General features: G+C 38.8%; 2 protein-coding genes across 3 annotated transcripts in view; both read left to right on the forward strand.

The window, feature by feature from the left end:
• Nucleotides 1-10,882, forward strand: part of ANKRD45 (ankyrin repeat domain 45) — a 338,931-nt gene extending 328,049 nt beyond the window's left edge. The window contains exons 4-6 of one of the 2 annotated variants that reach the window (XM_086694875.1): nucleotides 256-350; nucleotides 2,526-2,664; nucleotides 6,443-6,621. In XM_086694875.1, the coding sequence (XP_086551001.1) occupies nucleotides 256-350; nucleotides 2,526-2,664; nucleotides 6,443-6,474 (266 nt within the window). In that variant the 3' untranslated portion in view covers nucleotides 6,475-6,621. Of the gene's footprint in view, nucleotides 1-255; nucleotides 351-2,525; nucleotides 2,665-6,442; nucleotides 6,622-10,611 lie in introns of those variants that run through there. The other variant, XM_086694876.1, reaches the window with a different exon arrangement.
• Nucleotides 10,883-15,212: 4,330 nt separating this feature from the next.
• The window catches only part of SLC9C2 (solute carrier family 9 member C2 (putative)), an 82,404-nt gene continuing 77,984 nt past the window's right edge, over nucleotides 15,213-19,632 (forward strand). Inside the window, exons 1-2 of the mRNA XM_025926262.2 lie at nucleotides 15,213-15,373; nucleotides 17,503-17,603. Coding sequence (XP_025782047.1) covers nucleotides 15,241-15,373; nucleotides 17,503-17,603 — 234 coding nt within the window. The 5' untranslated portion in view covers nucleotides 15,213-15,240. The remainder of the gene's footprint in view (nucleotides 15,374-17,502; nucleotides 17,604-19,632) is intronic.

Consider the following 19,632-nt stretch of genomic DNA (forward strand, 5'->3'; position numbering starts at 1 on the left):
ATGATCTCGTTGGGATTAAGTATCACATGTTTATTTGTCTTCAAAATTTTAGGAATTATTGTAGGAACACAGTTAGTGTCCCAAAGCACTGTGCTAGTTGAGTATTATCTATCTTGAAATTCAGTGAAAGCAACCTCAACAAATCTCCTACATACAGTCTTTATAAACTCTGGATATATAATAGTACAGTGGAAATAGTTGAGCATATTTTTTAGTCTTTGTCTTATTGTGCTATTTATTGTCCTGTTCCTTCAGATGCAAGGCTGACTCTGAAAAAATATATTGCAAAGGTCTCTGCAGCTGTTACAGACACAGAAAAGGGACCAGGGAAGCTCTTTAAGGAAGACAAGGTACTGCATTGTGACTACTGTTTGTTCAGAAGTCTTTTGAGAATTTTGCCTTTTACCTTTAATTTCTTATACTAATGCTCTAGAGGTAGGTCGTGGTCCTTGCTGGTGTCTTCTCCCTCCCTTGCTTCCTCCTTCCCTCTTATCTACCCTTACTCCTTCCTTCCTTCCCTCCTTCCTTAGTAAACTAGTGAAAAGAGAATGATAAAAATTAAATGAAATGATATTAAAGAGTGACATAGAGATACATGTACTAAGTATTACATCCAACAACATAAATACATTTTGAAATGTATTGTTGAAGTGAAGAAAAAATCATCAAAGACTGTAGAGATTTTCTTATGAAATTTGAGCTTTATAGCTCAAAACCAAGCAAAATGAAACTATATTGTTTAGGGATATCTACATATGGGGTAAAACTATTAAAAAAGAAAAGCAAAGTTATAAACACAGATTGTGGTGATCTGTTGGAGGAGGGCAGGGGGATAAATTAGGGGAGAAGCACAGAAATAGTGTTAATAGTACCGGCCATGTTCTGGTTATTCTGTTGATTAGTGAGTTCTACTGATACTCATGTCATTAAGTTTTGCTTTAAAACTTACATATACATCATATTTTAGTATCTGTGTATATATACATTACATATTTCTTAATGTTTCATATTATACATGATGGTAAACAAAGGCACAAATATAAAGACAGCTAATTCTAAAGCCAGCTTGCCACATTTACCATATACTAAGCATTACATATGGACTAATTTATTGCTTTGGATGTACACTAAAATAAAAAGATATGCTCCAGGTACTAGAAATGTGGTTTGGTTTTAAATGATCTCTTGCATTTCTGTGCAAGATGTTCTGTGAATTCCCTGTGACTTCTAATTCTGATGAAAAAGAATTAGCTATTGCTAAAAGTGTAAGACAGCTCCAAGTCTGAGAATATAAGTGACACATTTCACTTGTGGTTTGTAAAACAGTTTACAAAATCTCTTATGAAACCAACAAAATATAGGCCAAGTTCTATTAGAGTAGCTATTGCAGCTATTAAATCTGAGAAAGAAAAATTTCCTGGCACAGACAGTACTCTGTTCAACTAGGTACTATAAAAGTTCTTTTAATTTCAATTTTTAAATATTTGGTTATTCGAGCTAGAAAATATTATATACAAATAGTAATAATTAGAATAAAATTGAAATGCCTAAAGCAAACTTACTAGCTTTCTTTCTTCCATTTCCAGTCTTACTGTCCTGGGGTTCTAATAACAATCTTGTGTTAGTTTCACCATACAAATTTCACCATTTCAGTTATATAAACACATGTATTCACACATACAGTTTTATAAGATTTTGTTTTTTTATAAAACTATATATTTATAAAATATATAAATATAAATACAAATTTATATTTATATTTTTATAAAACTATATATTTATCCTTAATTTGCTTTTTTTTTTCTTTTAATAATATATTATGGCCATCCTTCCAAATCCACTTGATTTCTGCATACACTACTGCCTATTTAATAATAGGGACAGGACATGCAAAAAATTCATTATTTTCTTTCTTATTATGAACCACAAAACAATAAACATCTTAAATCAGACACCCTCAGTTTGCTGCGTGTGTGCCGAGATAGCTTTGATGCAAATTGAGAAGTTTTCAGTGAGGTGGAGCTCTTCTTGCGTTTCTGGCACTTCCTCTCTTCTGAACCCTCTGAGAGGGAATAAACTTCCTGTTGAGTTGCATCCAGTTCATACCATCCACCTATTCTCTAACCTTTGCAAACACTTCCCTTTGTCACAGGGCTCATTGAAAATAAAGAATTAGGGAGAGGATGTACACTGGCCCAGGGCTTCAGGACTGTAAATTATGAGTTTTATTTTACACAACATTCCACTAATGTTAGAGCTGCACTGTCCAATATAGCAGCCACTAGCCACATGTAGTTATTTTAAGTTAGAATTGATTAAAAATTAAATAAATTGAGTTCCTCAGTCACACTTGTCCCTTTTCTAGCACTCAGTGGATAAATGTCAAATGGTGACTACATTGGACGATGCAGATAGAGCATTTCCACCATCACAGAAAGTTCTCTTGCACAGTGCTAGTTCAGAGATACTATAGAGTTTTATTTTTTAATAAACAAGTAGAAAGTAAATTCTGTTTCTGTCTCTAGAATACCATCCTCAGTGTATGCCGTATAAAAAATGAATGGTTGGAAACCCATTTGAAAGCTTCTGTCAGCGAGCTTTTGGAGCAGAAACAACAATTGGAAGATATTGTGACTCCTATCTTCACAAAAATGGCAGCACCGCGTAAGTTTTGGATAAAAATGGTTTGAATGTCAGAAAAGATGAATATTCAATGTTCAGTGTTATTTCTGAGGTTAACAACTTCTGATTTTGACAATCTTCATTAACCTTTTACAAGCTCATGATACAAGTATAATATAACTCCCTAGATTTATTATTAGCTTCAATATTAGTAACAATTATTATTTCTGTAGAGAATGTCTCATATTGATATTGTTGCCATTATTTATTAATTTTATATAATTTACTATGCCTTTGATTTTCAACTAGGAAAGCCAGTCCTCCTAGGAGATAGAATGGCAGAATTTGAAAAAGCACTTTCAGTATTATAACTGTGCTTTGAAAATCCTGTTGGGGGAACAGTCTCCTGTCAATGGGGAAGCTGCACTTGGTGACAGGCATCCCTAAGAATTTTTAAAATATCAGTTTTATTGAGATTTAATTCTTTTTTTTTTTAAACTTTTTTTAACGTTTATTTATTTTTGAGACAGAGAGAGACAGACCATGAACGGGGGAGGGTCAGAGAGAGAGGGAGACACAGAATCTGAAACAGGCTCCAGGCTCCAAGCAGTCAGCACAGAGCCTGAGGCGGGGCTCGAACTCACATACCCCGAGATTGTGACCTGAGCTGAAGTCGGACGCTTAACCGACTGAGCCACCCAGGCGCCCCGAGATTTAATTCTTATACTATAAAATTCACCAACTAAAAATGCACAATCCACTGGTTTTCAGTATATTCACAGAGTTATATAATCATCACCACCATCTAATTTTAGAACATAAACACCCCAAAAGGAAACACCATACCCATTCGCAGTAACCCTTCCCCCCGCCCTCCTTCCCATAAGGCTCCTACAACCATTTATCTTTTGTATTTCTATAGAATTGCCCATTCTGGACAAGATTTGCCCATTGTGGACATTTCATGAATAGAATCATACAATTTGTGCCATTTTGTGTCTGGCTTCTTTCATTTAGCATGCTGTTTTCAAGGTCCATACATGTTGTAACATCCGTATTCCTTTTTGTTCTGAATAATATTCTTATATGGATTCAAACTTACCCAAACTTACCTATTTATTCATTAGTTGATGCATATTTAACTTTCCATGCTTTTGAGTATTGTAAATAATGCTGCTGTGAACTTTTGTGTACAAATTTGTATGACTGCATGTTTTCATTTCTCTTGGGAGAATTGCTGGGCCATATGGTAACTCTGCCTCTTCATTTGAGGAACTGCTGAATGTTTCCAATAAGCAGAGTATATGAAGATTCCAATTTATCCACGACATTATCAACATCTATCATTGTCCTTTTTAAAAAAATTTTTTTTAATCTTTATTATTTATTTTTGAGAGAGAGAGAGAGAGAGAGAGAGAAAGAAAGAGAGGGAATGAGCAGGGGAGGGGGCAGAGAGAGAGGGAGACATAGAATCCGAAGCAGGCTCCAGGCTCTGAGCTGGTAGCACAGAGCCCCATGCGGGGCTCGAAACTACAAACCGTGAGATCATGACCTGAGCTGAAGTCGGACACTTAACCGACTGAGCCACCCAGGCGCCCCCTATCATTGTCTTTTAAAAAACTTTTAGCCATCCTAGTGGGTGTGAAGTGATACCTTAATATAGTTCAGATTTGCATTTCCTTAATTATTAATCATGTTAAACATCTTTTCATGTGCTGAGTGGCTATTTGTATATTTTCTTTGGAGACGTGTCTATTGGACTCCTTTGCCCACTTTTAAATTGGGTTGCCTTTATGTATTTTGAGTTCAATTCCCTTATCTGATATGTGATTTGCAAATATTTTCTCCCATTCTGTAGATTATCTTTTCATTTTCTTGATTGTGTCCTTTGTTTTTTTTTTTTTTTTTTTTTAATTTTTTTTTTTTCAACGTTTATTTTATTTTTGGGACAGAGAGAGACAGAGCATGAACCAGCGAGGGGCAGAGAGAGAGGGAGACACAGAACTGGAAACAGGCTCCAGGCTCTGAGCCATCAGCCCAGAGCCCGACGCGGGGCTCGAACTCTCGGACCGCAAGATCGTGACCTGGCTGAAGTCGGACGCTTAACGGACTGCGCCACCCAGGCGCCCCAATTGTGTCCTTTGAAGCAAAAAAGCCTTTAAGTGTGAAGTCCAGTTGACCTTATTTTTCCTTTTGTTGTTTATGTGTGCAGTGTCGTATCTAGGATACATTGCCTAACCCAAGGTCACCAGCGCTTACTCTTATGGGCTTTTTGGTAAGACTTTTGTAGTTTTAGCTTTTTTCATTTAGCTCTATGGTCCAATCGAAGTTATTTTTTGTATATGATGTGAACCCATTCTTTTGAATGTTGGATTATGAGTATGCAAGATTTTTTTTTTTTTTAATCAAAAGGGGCTATGGTTTTTTAAAGGTTAAGACAATCTAATCTAGGTAGTATGGCAGAGTATCCCTTGCCATCTTTACCAGACGTCTATTGAGCATATGCATAGATAGCACACTCCTAGGTCCCCTGAAGGGAGACAGATGCTTTACACCGTCCTTGTCTTTAAGCAGCCTACTACCTAGTTTGTGAAAACTACAAACTAGAAAAGATAAACTCAGTACTGTGTATGTTCAGAGAAGCCTAGCTATTAGGAGGAAGCATCATGAAGAAAGAGGAATTGTCTGAAAGGATGGGTAGCCAGGCTGGAATATGAAGGGAGTTCTGGAATGAAGGCACAATAGGATGACAAAAGGCTTGAAGGTGGGAGTGGGGAAGTGGCCAGGATCCATCTGGCTAATTATAGTGAAGTCTGTGAGGAACAGTGAAAAATAAGGTTGAAAAGTTAACTGGTGCTCATTTCATTAAAAGTACTGAATTATAAGCTTAGAAGTTTGGTCTTTATCCGGGGCAGAGGGCTGCCATTAAATGCTTTGGGGTAAGCAGAGAAGAAGGATTCAGTAGGAGAGAATAATATGGCTTTCCTTATAAAATGGATGGAGAAGAGACTAGAGGAAGTGAGACCAACATAGTCCAAAAGTGAGATGACTAAGACCTGGAACAATCTGGTTCTCACCCTCTCTCCCTGTCATTGTGGTACAATCTGGTTCTCACCCTCTCTCTCTGTTCTACCACTGCTGTTAGCCTGGTCCATCACCTCTCCCTCCTTCCCTTCTCATCGCTAAGGAAGAATCACCTCTCTGCCCCCCTCAGGTCTTCTATACCCCCTCCAAGCACCCCAGTATCTTATACCTTCACATGATGGAAATGTTAGTCTTGATGGGACCTCTCAAATGACCCCCTCAAGTTACAAGGAGGAAAGTGAAGACTGGTGAGGTTAAGCAGTTTATTCAGTTATTCTATTCAATGGCAGAATTAGGAACAATAATACCAATTATATGGGAAATGTGACCTCATACCTTTAAATTTAAAAAAAAAAAAAAAAGGTGGAGGAGAATACTAGAATTGACATACCAACCCCAAGGCTTGATTAATGACTGGTTCAGACTGGCAATTATTTTACAACTGGCTTCATTTTTGTTTTATATGACAAGCTAATTAAAATTTTTTTTTCAACGTTTATTTATTTTTGCGACAGAGACAGAGCATGAACGGGGGAGGGTCAGAGAGAGAGGGAGACACAGAATCGGAAACAGGCTCCAGGCTCTGAGCCATCAGCCCAGAGCCTGACGCGGGGCTCGAACTCCCGGACCGCGAGATCGTGACCTGGCTGAAGTCGGACGCTTAACGGACTGCGCCACCCAGGCGCCCCATATGACAAGCTAATTAAATGTAATTTTAAAATCTGCTTCCTTCCAGGTCAAGTGAAAAGTGCCAAATCTGTAGTCTAAGCCATGGTCAGAAAAGAAGTCAAGATCTTACCTTCTACTGAATATATATTTTGTAAAAGACCACACTTTCTTCTAATATTTATAAAAGCAAACTTACTCATGCCAACTGAAGTTAAGAAAATACATGTAGGGCTTTATAAGAATGTTTAGGTATGAATCACCTTTTTTTTGTTTTACCCTATTCAGCACGTGTAATTCCAGACGCTCTGTCCTTGCCTCTGCTTCAAGTGTGGCTCCGTGTGAGTTCCACATGCTGCTTCCAGACAGTGTGGGTGTGAATCACTCACAAAGTCTCTCTGGAAGCTCTAAAAGCTATATAGTGAATCTAACAGTTTTCTAACAGAGGCAGGAAATTTCCATTTAACTGAAGAATTCTATTAGAAAAGACATATTAGCTATTTCCAGAGGAAAAGTTTGTTCTCCCTCTTTCAAAAGAAAAGCTATGGGAAGACATTCTGGAGCAAGGATATATTAAGAATTGTTTGGCTCGGGGTTTTCGTCTTCTTCTTCCTTCTTCCTTCTTCCTTCTTTTTTAATTATATGGTTTATTTATTTATTTTGAGAGAGATCACTCAAGCAAGGGAGTGGAGTGACATAAACGGAGAGAGAGAGAACCCCAATCCCAAGCAGGCTCTGTGCCCAACATGAGAATCAATCCCACCAACCATGATACCATGACCTGAGCTGAAATCAAGAGTCGGACAGTTAATTGACAGAGCCACCCAGGCTCCCCTCAGGGTCCTCTTCTTAAACAACTATTACTTTTTTTGTTTTGTTTTTAATGTTTATTTTTGAGAGAGACAGAGAGATAGAGAGAGAACAAGAGCGCCAGCGGGGAAGGGGCAAAGAGAGGGAGACACAGAATCTGAAGCAGGCTCCAGGCTGAGTTGTCAGCACAGAGCCTGACGCGGGGCTTGAACTCACAAACTGGGAGATTATGACCTGAGCCGAAGTCGGATGCTTAACTGACTAAGCCACCCAGGCGCTCCTACAACTATTACTTTTTATATCCAAATTAAAATTTACCTGTGAGGTGGGATTTAGTCTTTTAGTAAAATCTGCTCATTTCTTTAGCTTCCTCCTCCTCCTCCTCCTCCTCCTTTCTCTCTCTCTCTCCACACACACATGTATATTTAGATTTCCCTTATTCTGTAGGTTTGACAATATAGATATTTTAACTGGACTCCATGCTATCTTTCTTTCTGTTCTGTTTTATATTTTTTATGATTAAAATTTTTTTTTTACATTTATTTATTTTTGATGAAGAGAGACAGAGCACAAGTGGGGGAGGGGCAGAGAGAGAAAGAGACACAGAATTGGAAGCAGGCTCCAGGCTTCGAGCTCCAAGCTCTGAGCTGTCAGCACAGAGCCTGACGTGGGGCTCGAACTCACCAACTGTGAGATCACGACCTGAGCCGAAGTTGGATGCTTAACCAACTGAGCCACCCAGGCACCCCCTATTTTTTATGTTTTAAATATCAGTGTTGGTTTGGTTTCATATTAGTGGTTTGGAATGTCTTTTTTTCCCCTAGTTTATCTAAAAGCCCCCAAATCTTCTACTACTCTGATTTTCCTGAAAATTTTTATAGAAACAACATGTTAAAAAAAAATACATTTATGTGTTGTTCTTAAGACCTTTTCTTTTTTGTCCTACACTAAAAGCTAGTTTTTCATTATAGAGGGGATGGAAAAGAAAAAAGCAATTCAGTAATTGCTCATCAGTTGACACTTTCTCAACTACGGTTTTGAGATAACACTTTAAATTTGTGTCACAGATTTTTAAGTTTTGAGATCTTTTTTATGCATGAGCAATTCCATTTCAGCAATTCCATTCCATTTTTGCCTTTAGCAAAAGAATAGGGCAATAACTCTCACTCCCTCTGGTAGATCCAATGGGTGTTTGTGGAGTTCTACAAGGAAGGAGGTCTATCTGTGTTGGCTCTGCTCTCTTACTATTGTACATTGTGAGAAGTCTGTTACCTTTAAGGACTGCAGTAATTTGGGACAAGGCTAGTTGCCATTTTTATTGTTTCTACCGTATTTTCTGAGCCTTGATCTTGAGTATGTCGTTACCTTCCAGGCAATGTGGTCCTGATGATTAGGGGGATGATTCCTGAATCTTACTTCAAAGATTCGTAGATAACACTGAGACAGTTCTGGAGATCCTTAATATAAAATAAACCTCTCTCTCCTTTATTCGCCTTTTAGTTCTTCTCTTCCAACTTCTTGAAGCTTTTGATGTATGTAGTAACGCTGTCTTTTTAAAACTCCTTGACTGGCACCCTTATGTCATTGTGGTTCCTTTACTGCTTTTCTAACTCCTTTACCAGCTGCTGTGGTCTGAATGTGTTGTATGTCATGCCCCCACTCCTCCCCTCTGCAAATTCACATGTTAAAATCTAATGCTCAAAGTGACAGTATTAGGAGGTGGAGCCTTTCGGAGGTGATTAGGTTATGAGGGCAGAACCCTCTTGAATGGGATTAGGTTCTTATAAAAGAGACCTCCAGACAGTTCCCTTGCCCTTAGCACCCATGTGAGGTTACAGCAAAATGAGCCGTATAGGAGGTAGGCTCTCACCAGACACTGAATCTTCTGGCACCATAATCTTGGACTTCCCAGCCTCCAGAACTGTAAGAAATAAATGTTTGTTGTTTATAAAGTAGCCAGCTATGGTCTTTTGTTGTAGCAGCCTGAACTAAGATGCCAATTCCTATTCTTCATCTTGCCTCCAGCAATGGAAACTTCTCAAAAGTCAGTCTGTCTTACAAGTTTCTATGTCAGTTATGCCTCAATAAAGATGAAAAAAAAAAAAAAAAGCCTATTCTGACCTTTGGCAAAGCAGTCTATAATTCTTCACCCTGTGACCTTTTTTTATCCCCAGTGTTAGGAAGAACTAATCCCTCCTTCTCTGGAGTATCTGTAGTGCTAATAGCCACATATATATTCTATTTAATTGTTCACATATTTGTCTTCCCTTGCGGATTATGAGCTTTTTGAGGGAAGGGGATTTGTCATGTTTTTCTTCATACCTCAAGAGCCCATAAGGTAGTAAGTTAGTAAATAACAGTTGAATGAATTCTCTTTTGGTGCTACCTTATTCATAGAGTTCTTTCTAAAAATGACTCCTGAACCCTTCTCTCCATTACCTTCTTTGTGCTGGTGCCCTGTTGCGACTCCCGCTTCTCCGGCCCCACACACGTACAACGTCATGACTGTGTATCTAGTTTCTCCTCTGTTTTCTGACCTTCATCTTGAATGCTGTACTAGTTTTTAGGCCTGTGAAGCTGGTGATTACCAAAGGATTCCTGGATGCCATGTCAAAGATTCTGCTGATGTGAGGATCTGAGTTTAGAGAGATATAGTACTTCTTGTGATCTGTTGTTGCATTGAATTATACATTTATTCATAGGAGAGTTCAAATGCCCATATGCTTTGAGTTTGAGCTGCTACACAGGTAGGTGCAGGACTTCTTCTGAACACCCGTAGAGTAATTACAATTTCAATGTGCAGACTAGTAAATTAAATTATTTAGAAAGGGGTCAAGTAAAGGCTAAATTCAGTGCTATGATAAACGCTAGACAGTGGTTCCTGAGACTTCTGTAGTTTAATTGGAAAAATGTGAAAAAATGGAGGAGATTGATATGACATCATTAAGAAAACAATTACTATCTGCTATCACTGTTATTTAATAAAAGAGAAGATTTTAACATCAGAAAAGAAGGGAAGGTGTGATTTCATTTTTAGGTTCTGTCCTTTAAATTGAATAAATTAAGCTTTATTATGAACTGTTATATTTTTCTCATTATGCCACGTATGATGGAACTTTTGTCATGAATCACCACTGGTCTATGGTCCAGCCTTTGAGAACTGCTCTAGACTGAGCTGAAGCAGGCAGAATGCTATTAAGGTGAACATGATGCCCCAAATTATAAAGGGCTGACAATACACTCTGATTTTTTTTAATCTAAAATGTGATACATTGTATTTTCCAAGTTGGCCCCATCTCCTGTCCTACATGCTCTTCTTACAATGTAATTGTGACATTCTTCACACAGAGAGGTGAGTCTCTACTATCTCCTCTTGAATCTGGGCAGGCCTGTGCTTATTGTGGAAGTAATACTATGTGATTTCCATAGATCATAAAAGGTGATGCAGTTTCCAGCTAGTTCATTTGAGATGCTCAGTCTTGGAAACCAGTCTGTGTGGAGAGACCCATATGGACAGAAACTGAGGCCCTAACCCACAGCCCTGTCTGAGCTTCAGCTAACAGTCACTGCTAGTGAGCCATCTCGGAAGCAGATCCTTCAATCAAGCCACCAGAGCCAATGCAGTATGGAGCCTTCTCTGTTGAGTCCTGCTAAAATTGTAGATGTCAGCTAAATAAATGATTGTTGTTGTTTTAACCTACTAAGTTTTGTGTCTCTTTGTTATGCAGTAATGTATAACATACACGTTTTAGACTGTGGAAGCGAGAAAATGACATAACAAACCCCTCTCCTGGGGGAGAGGATTAGATTGGAATGACAAAGGAATGAGAGAGTAGAATTTCATTGTCACAAGATAACTTCCTTGAAAATAAACTACAAATTGATGAATAATGTTCATTTGTTTAAATTTATACTATATTTGTTTCTAGTGATTGTATATGAGGCAAAAATCTATTAAGTTTGGCATCGCATAATTGGGATACATTTGACCTCCTATGAAGAGTAATATTGTTTCTTCAAATTAAGTACCAGAAGTACCTAAAATATGTGATATTGCCGTTTTGGAACTCCAGAGGACCTAGAGGAGAGTGTTCGTGAAAGTCTGCAGAATCTTTAAAGGTCTCTGGGAGGTTATTAGTGGGAGTTTATAGGAAGGGGAAGAAAATGTTATTAGAAACTGGAGAAGAGAGGCCCTTGTTATGTGATGGTGGTAAATTTGACCGCACTGTTGTCTAAGTAATGAACTCAATGGTCCTGCTAAGGATTTTTCTAGATAGTGTTCAAGTGCCACCTGGCTGCTTCTGCTACAACATGAGAGGAGAGAGATGAGCCAAAAAGGAACAGTTCAGTTTTCAAATGAAATTTAGAAGAAATATAATGGAGCCAGTACCCACTGAGTTTAAAAATAAAAGTGTTTCTCATTCCCAGCCTTTCTAGAAGGCAAAAGGTCTCAAAATAAGAAATGGATTCTGAGAAAAGATAAAATCTCAGGCGGGATTGTGAGGTCATAAGACCTCAGAGATATCTAAGGTGGCACCTTCTGGAACTGCTCCGACTTGAGGTGGACTTTCTCAGTGCATCTGGGAGGATGACCTCCAGCTGCTCTAGGCAATCATTGTCATAGCTAGAAACCAAATGCGAAGAGAACAGCTCTCTCTGTCTCGACAGTGATATATACCAAGCTGAGGAACCATCTAAATGGTCCTGAGTCCCACGCCCATCCCTGAACCAATCATTGTATTAGGGGGATGCATTAGGGTTATGACTAACCAACCTTGTCTCAGTCAGATACTATAATCTATTATCAGAATATGGGAAAGAGAAAGGATTCTGATAATATAATCTATGATCAGAATATGGGGTTGGGGGAGAACATCCTGGGCAGCCCCTCAGCCCTCAACTCCTAAAGCTGTCACAGTCTACTCAGCTGGCTCTGCCAAAAATGGTGACACACAGATTTATTATTGCTTTTCTTTTTTTATTCTTTTTTAAATTAAAAAAAAAATTATTTTTAGAGAGAAAGAGACCAAGCAAACGTGCATGTACACAAGCATGGGGGGGGGGGGGGTGGAGAAAAAAAGAGGGAGAAAGAGAATCTCAAGCAGGCTCTGTGCTGTTAGTGCAGCACCTTGTGCGGGCTCCATCTCATGGCCGTGAGATCATGACCTGAGCCTAAATCAAGAGTCAGACGCTCAACCGAGCCACCCAGGCACCCCTATTATTGCTTTTCTTTAAAGCTCTATGGGAAAGATTGTAATGTAAAGGAATTTGATCATCTCTGTATTTTAGTTATGTGCGCTCACTAGAGGAACTATGTGTAACCTAGAGCCAACTATGAATTTTGTCCAAGTATTCTTGAGGTATGAGGATTTTTCTAAAAACCATGGAGAAACTGAATTTTGAAATGTAAAGCTTCATGAGACTTACCTGTAGGGTCTAGGTGACCCAAGTGAGCCTGAGAGGACAGCAGGATAGGAACTAGATGGAAGGTGAAAGGATGTTACTCAAAATTATATGAAGCAGTTGAGAGAATTCAAGGCAACAAGTGGTATAGATAACACAAAGATGAAAATGGGAGAAATGGTAGTAAACTTGGTAACTAGGAGACTTAAGTAAGGGCATGGGAAAGAGAAAGGAATGGGTCTCTCAGACCCTGTGATAAGACAATTTAAAAAAAAAACAAACAAAAAAACATGGTCCTTGGAATTTATGGGCTGAGTGGTTTAAAAGAACCATACCAGACAACAACAAAATGCAAATATTTTGGAGAATGGTTTATGGGCAGCAACCAATGGTGGTTGCTGCAATCAGGGCCAGACATAGAACTGTTGACTAAAACTCTTTAAAGTTTCAGGTAGAAATTGAGACTTTCATTTGTCAAAGCTTCTTTGATACGTAGTGATGGAGAAAATGGATGACAAATTTAGTAATCTCACTGCTGTGGCGGTATCCATGATGCCCTGGGGGAGAGGATTAGATTGGAATGACAAAGGAATGAGAGAGTAGAATCTCATTGTCACAAGTAACTTCCTTGGAAATAAACTACAAACTGATGAATAATGTTTATTTGTTTAAATTTATACTGTATTTGTTTTTAGTGATTATATTTGAGGCAAAAATCTATTAAGCTTGGCATCGCATAATTTGGGATACATTTGTCCTCCTATGAAGAGTAATATTGTTTCTTCAAATTAAGTACCAAAAGTGAGAAATTCCCATTGAAAAGGAAGGATAGGTAGAAAAAGAGAAAATGGAAAAGGATAAATGAAAAAATCAGAAGGGAGACCAGGCAGTGGTAAAGAGGATTAGGGCTGGAGAAAGGAAAACAAGAATATATATTTAAAAACATGTAGGAGGAGGTTCTGTCTACATGGTGTATGACCATGGCAGGCAAAGAAAATCAGTTAAAACAGTTGTGGGTATAGACACAGCTTGAGCATTAAGAAATGCAAGCTTCTCTGGAACTGGATCACTTAGCTGCTTCTGGATTGGGAGTGGGGGATGATATATGTAGCCAATCAGAATGAAAGTAAGTTGGCAAGCAACCAATGGGAATTAGGTATGGAAATGGCTTTCAGTGTGATATCAGTTGGCAGTACTGTCCTTGGCAAACAGACGCAGAGCTGAGCGTCTTTCGTTCTTTGTGATTTTCAAGAGCCTTCATCTTGATTTCCACTCTGAACCAGCTTAGTCTTGAAAGATGGTATCTCTGGTCTTGGTAGTTTGGAGAAGAACTTGATTTGAGAGCGGTGCTGTAATGACAGGTGGGGATAGCAGGATGTGAGAATGCCAGGGATGTGGAGGGTTATTTGAGGGACATGTGAAGTGATTTGAGGTTGCAGCACTTTGAATCTCATTTCTGCTTCACATCAGAATATGGCTTATAGACAGGTGCAAAACAAAGAACCAAAGATTAACTCTAAATATTATTGGGGATACTTCAGGAACCTCTAGGAATTTTTAGGTTAAGGTTAACTGCCAGGAAAAATAAAACAGAATGAGTCCTTCTCAGGACCACGAAATAGATTTGTGCAGGCTATGTTCTACACAAGGGCACCAGCTGAGGGTAGGTACTGGGGCTGAAATCCCTGCACAAACCATGTGCCTTGTCATCAGGAAGGGGGACTTTTTCTAATTCACTTAAAGGCACCATATGATAAAACCTCAAATTTAGTCTTTTCCTTTGTTTTTAGGTTATTTACCTTCCTCCCCTGCCCCACCTTATCGGTGTGACTCAACATTGACCTCCCAAAATTGGAAACCATTTTGGATTTGGAAGGGCCCAAGAGAGGAAAAAGGGGATGTGGGATTGAAATAGTAAAGGGGAATTCCAGAATGATTTATACCCATGGAGGAAGAGCTCCCCCTCAAAAAGTTCGGTTCATCAAATATTATAGAGAGCCTATTATGTGCCTTGTACTGTGTGTAAGAAAAATAATATTCAGCCCTGGCCCTTGAGAAACTCACTGTCCAATGTGGAAGGCAAATACATCACTAGATCATATGATGGTTAAGTGCAGAAATCAATGGAGTCACGCCTCCATGCATGTGTAGAAGTGTGAGGAAGAAACACACTGCTGTTAGTGTTCCTATAAAACGTTCTTGGATGGGGTGCCTGGGTGGCTCAGTTGGTGAAGCGTCCGACTTCAGCTCAGGTCATGATCTCGTGGTTGGTTTGGGAGTTTGAACCCCGAGTCGGGCTCTGTGCTGACAGCTCAGAGCCTGGAGCCTGCTTCAGATTCTGTGTCTCCCTTGCTCTCTGCCCCTCCCCCGCTCACACTCTGTCTCTTTCTCTCAAAAATAAATAAACATTAAAAATTTGAAACATTCTTGGAGCAAGAGGTAGAACAGACAGTATCAATGTGTGCCCTGTGGCAAGAAGAAATGTGCTGAGACCTGAGTGTGGTACAATCTTAGGTAGGAAGAATGTGGATGTGCTAGAACTTGGCAAGTCTCATTTTCTTCTTTTTGCATCTTGTAACAGGTTAGTCTGTGGTAGTGAAAGTAGTAACTCACATCTGAATTCATCAAGTTAGGACTGAAAAAGCAGTGTCAAAAATGAACTCTTTCTTCTGGGTGCAAAGAGAAGATAACAGCAGCAGGACAGAATTACTCTGCGGCAGGACAGCTGGCTACACTATTGTAAATGGGCATTTCACAATGCTTGTGTGTTTCACGATTGTCCTGGGAGGTAAGAAGTAATTTCTAAATCTCATCTTTCCTCTGCCCTCTGAACCTTTCTTGTAGAAAGTGATCACAACTTCCATAAAGAAGTCCAATGAAATTGTAAGATGTGAGTGAATGCTGACAGTCTAGTTTCCTTTAATTATAAGTAGCATCTATACTGTGTCCCTTCCTTCGGTGACATTTGCTAAGCACAGCAGAATGGTAGGCAGAAGCGGAAATAGTCCCCTCATGGGGGAGACAGGCAAACAATAATTACAATACAATGTGGTTAGTTTAACTGTAAAGTTGTTGTCCAGAATCTCTGGTAACGTGGAGGAGAGCCTCATGCTGCCTGCCTGCCAGGCTTAACCTGACCAATAAATCTGGGATGAGGGGACAACGACTGGGGCAAATAAGACCCACACATACATTTCACAATTTGCATACTTGAAGTCATCACTTCTGTCCATTCTATCATGGCTTTTGAAGTGATTTTACTTCCGGGAGGATGCCATCCACCCCACACCCTAGTGGGCAATTAGGAGAGACTTCACAAGGAAAGGCCTCTTAAATGATAATTAAGAATTCAATACGTATGGGGCGCCTGGGTGGCTCAGTCCCTTAAGTGTCCGCTTCTTGATTTCAGCTCAGGTCATGATCTCACTGGTCGTGATTTTGAGCCTCCACGCTGACAGTTCGGAGCCTGCTTGGGATTCTCTCCTTCTCTCTCTGCCCCTCCCCAACACATGCACATGCTCTCTCCCTCTCTAAAAATACATAAACTTAAAATAAAATTTTTTAAAGAATTCGATAGGTATGGTTCATGATATTCATGCAGATAAAATACCATATTAAAAAACACAGGTACTTTATTCCACAATTCAACACTAGTGATTGGAGAAAAGCGTCTAGTCCCCTTTAACATTTTTTTCTTTGGGAAAAAAGGTCAGCTGTTTTAAAATCCTTTCTTGAATTAGGAAGAGTATAAAGAAATAATGAAGCAAACATTCATAAAAACTTCTTCAATTTTACCTATCATATCAGGGAGCAAAATTGCCTTTTCTGGGGTGAATCTTTAAAACACACACTAATGACATTGGTCTCCTGTCGTACTAAGAGGCGCTGGTGACCATGAATTTCGCCAGCTCCAGATCCTTGATGAATACATAGGGACAAGTGCTCTAGCAATAAAGGGCATTACAGAAATGGTTCAAGAAACATTTCTTTAGCCCTATGCAAAAGAAGTATTCAATTAATATCTACCAACTTGGCATGACCTGTAGCTGGAAGGCAGTGAATGGGATGCCAGAATCTTGCCCTAGGCATAAATTAATTGGATTATAATCTATATATTCCTTCTGGAGATAAGAGCTGAATAATCTTGGACAGAGGAGAGAGCTTCAAGGCAAGATAATACATGTAGGCAGAGAATAACACATGTCTTCTGTTACTTGTCTGGTGAAGCCAGTTTTCTCCATAGTTAGAGCTCAGTTAAAAGTATTTCTGGCTTTTAAGAAAACTATAGAATATATATTGCTGTAGTTTAGGATGAGTACTAATAAAAGGTGTAATAGGTTGATATGAAGTTTGGCTTTTCATAATTTCTCATCATCAGACCCACAGATAAGATACCTGTACAGTGATCATAATGGGCCACTGGGTGGGCAAATGGGAGGTTGCTGGAATTTCAGTATTTTCCAAATTTACCTGTGAGAGATGCTTCATTTTGTATGTCTTAAAGAGACAGCATTTGTAACAGCTATCAATTATTTATTCATAGTGATATGATACTCAGGAAGTTTATTTATTAAAAAAATTTTTTAATGTTTATTTTTGAGACACACACACACACACACACACACACACACACACACACACACACACAGCATGAGCAAGGGAGGGGCAGAGAGAGAGAGAGGGAGATGAATTCGAAGCAGGCTGCAGGCTCTGAGCTGTCAGCACAGAGCCCAATGTGGGGCTCGAACTAATGAACTGCAAGATCATGACCCGAACCAAAGTTGGACACAACCGACTGAGCCACCCAGGCACCCTGACACTCGGGAAGTTTGAAATTAAGTACCTAGAGAAAGAGGATATTAAATTGTTTTGAAACTATACATTTTGTATAAATAAAACATACATGTATTTCTTCAGGATTTTTGAAGACCTGTCTAAGGAATTCTGAAGTCATTGTTTTGATAATTCTTTCTGTGTCAGGATTTATGATAGGACAACTGGCTCACAGTTTTGTTCAGGTAATGTATGTACAATAAATTAGTAAGTGAAAGAACAGAAACCAAAATCAAGGTCCACTCTCAACGCTATCCCTGAATGTATGGAATTTTAAAAAAATGTGAACAGCTCCTGAAAGAATTCATCTGCCATTAAAAATTTTGAAAATGAAAAACCATACAGTATAAGAGACATATTAAAGAAGCAGAAGATAAAATGCTAGTATGGAAGTAAGGAAAATTCAACTGCATTCTTGGGTTCTTCATCGTCTGCCTTTGGAGCCTTACTCCTGTTTCCTTCCCCTCTCTGTATACTGGTTTCATCTGTGGAATAGTCTTCAATACCTGTGGAGCCTCTAGTTATAAAAGGCAGCTGTTACTGTCATAATGAAGCATGGTTACTCTTTTCTGACTGCCAGATTAAATGCAAAATGTGTCATGTAGTATATAATACAGATACAAGAAAAATTTTATTTATTAACTCTTGACTTCAAGTGCATAGCAGTGTGATCAGTAACGATTTGGCTCCACTCATTCTTTTATTTTTAAAAAATGGAGATGATGCTTGTACCTCTCTAGGATTGTAAAAACCTCCTGTTATTCTTCTAAACACCACCATTACTACTAACGTCTTTTGAGTGTTTGCTATGTGCCAGGGTCTCTTTTAAGTGCTTTGTGTTTATTAATTTATTAACTTAGTAATAAGTTATAGAAATAGTAGAATTAGTAAGAAATAGTAATATTTCTTTTTTTCCAATGAAATATGGAGCTGTTTAATTTTAAAAATTTATGGTTGACACACAATGTTACCTTAGTTTCAGGTGTACAACGTAGTGATTCAACTTCTCTATGTGTTATGCTGTGCTCAACTTATCATCAATTCTTGAGTTAATTCATTGGTCTTCACAGAAACCCAGTGGAAGTAGGTACTGTATCCCATTTTACAGATGAGGAAACTGAGGCACAGAGAGGTTAAGTAATGGAGATTAAACTATTAGTTGAGCCAAAAACTTTTTAGAAGGGAATATTTCCAGCTTTTCAATCATTGTTGCTATCTCTTCCATTCATCTGTATACAACCTTCATGATTTATGCCTTATATTCACAATATGTGCTATTATCTATGTATTATTTTTCTCTACTTGACTCACTAAAGGAATTTATTTTTTTTTTTAAGGCAAGAGCATTTCTTTTTATTTTTTTTAATGTTTATTTATTTTTGAGAGAGAGACACACAGAGCACTAGTGGGGCAGAGAAAGAGGGAGACACAGAATCTGAAGCAGTCTCCAGGCTTTGAGCTGTCAGCATAGAGCCCATCGTGGGGCCTGAACTCACAAACTGCGAGATCATGACCTGAGCCGAAGTCAGACACTTAACCGAATGAGCCACCCAGGAGCCCCGAGCATTTCTTTTTTAATGTTTACTTTTGAGAGAGAGTGAGAGTGAGAGAGTGCGAATGAGTCGGGGAGGGACAGAGAGAGAGGGAGAGAGAGAATCCCAAGCAGGCTCTGCACAGAGCCCAATGCAGGGCTCAGTCTCATGAACTGTGAGATCAAGAGTCAGATGCTTGACCAAATGAACCACCCAGGTGTCCCTCACCGAAGGACTTTAAAATCCTAAGCAAATGTTTGTGAAATCACAAGTACTGTGCAAGGTCTCTTTTCTGTCTTAACGCCAGTTAGAATAAACATCTAACAGTCAAATAAAAAATACTTGTGAACATCTAAAATGCTCTCAGGGATCACTAGTGGCAGGGGTATCACTTTTGAAAACACAGATTACAGTACTTACCACAAGCAGTGTTTGTGTAGCCCAAACTCACACAATTCTCTGATGAACAGTGGACTGTACATATAACTCATCTGGACAGATCGTGAAACCTACAAGACCCTCAAAACTGACCTTGTAGATAATCTCTCATTAGTTGCATATTGGAATATACTAAAACTTATATTGATTGATATAGCATCAATTTCTAATACCTCAAATTACCTAATTCCAATTTCTAATACCTAAAAATGGCAGCCAGCTAATTTCATATTTATCTTTGTTA

The sequence above is a fragment of the Puma concolor genome, chromosome E4 (assembly GCF_028749965.1).
Source record: "Puma concolor isolate L17-30 chromosome E4, mPumCon1.1.hap2, whole genome shotgun sequence".
NCBI classification, from domain to species: domain Eukaryota; kingdom Metazoa; phylum Chordata; class Mammalia; order Carnivora; family Felidae; genus Puma; species Puma concolor.